The sequence below is a fragment of the Buceros rhinoceros genome, unplaced genomic scaffold, assembly GCF_000710305.1.
Source record: "Buceros rhinoceros silvestris isolate BGI_N320 unplaced genomic scaffold, ASM71030v1 scaffold27339, whole genome shotgun sequence".
NCBI lineage: Eukaryota > Metazoa > Chordata > Aves > Bucerotiformes > Bucerotidae > Buceros > Buceros rhinoceros.
In genome coordinates, this window is record NW_010430232.1 from 1 (window position 1) to 210 (window position 210).

A 210-nucleotide genomic window follows, 5' to 3' on the forward strand; every position below is an offset into this window, starting at 1 on the left:
GATTCAAGCGCAGATGGTGACCACAGACTTCCAGAAGATTTTCCCCATGGGAGAACGACTCTATATTGGGTTGGCAGGACTGGCCACGGACGTGCAGACGGTGTAAGTGTCAGTTCGACGGTGTAAGCTCCCTCCCGGCCGTGCCTTCCCCTCTGAGAGGAAGAGGCGTATTTACAATAATTAGCCAGTGGCAGCTTGGTTTAAACCCCG

General features: G+C 53.8%; 1 protein-coding gene across 1 annotated transcript in view; it reads left to right on the forward strand.

Moving 5' to 3' along the window:
- Positions 1–7: 7 nt before the first annotated feature.
- Positions 8–210, forward strand: part of PSMB3 (proteasome (prosome, macropain) subunit, beta type, 3) — a 2,045-nt gene continuing 1,842 nt past the window's right edge. Inside the window, exon 1 of the mRNA XM_010142975.1 lies at positions 8–102. Coding sequence (XP_010141277.1) covers positions 14–102 — 89 coding nt within the window. The 5' untranslated portion in view covers positions 8–13. The remainder of the gene's footprint in view (positions 103–210) is intronic.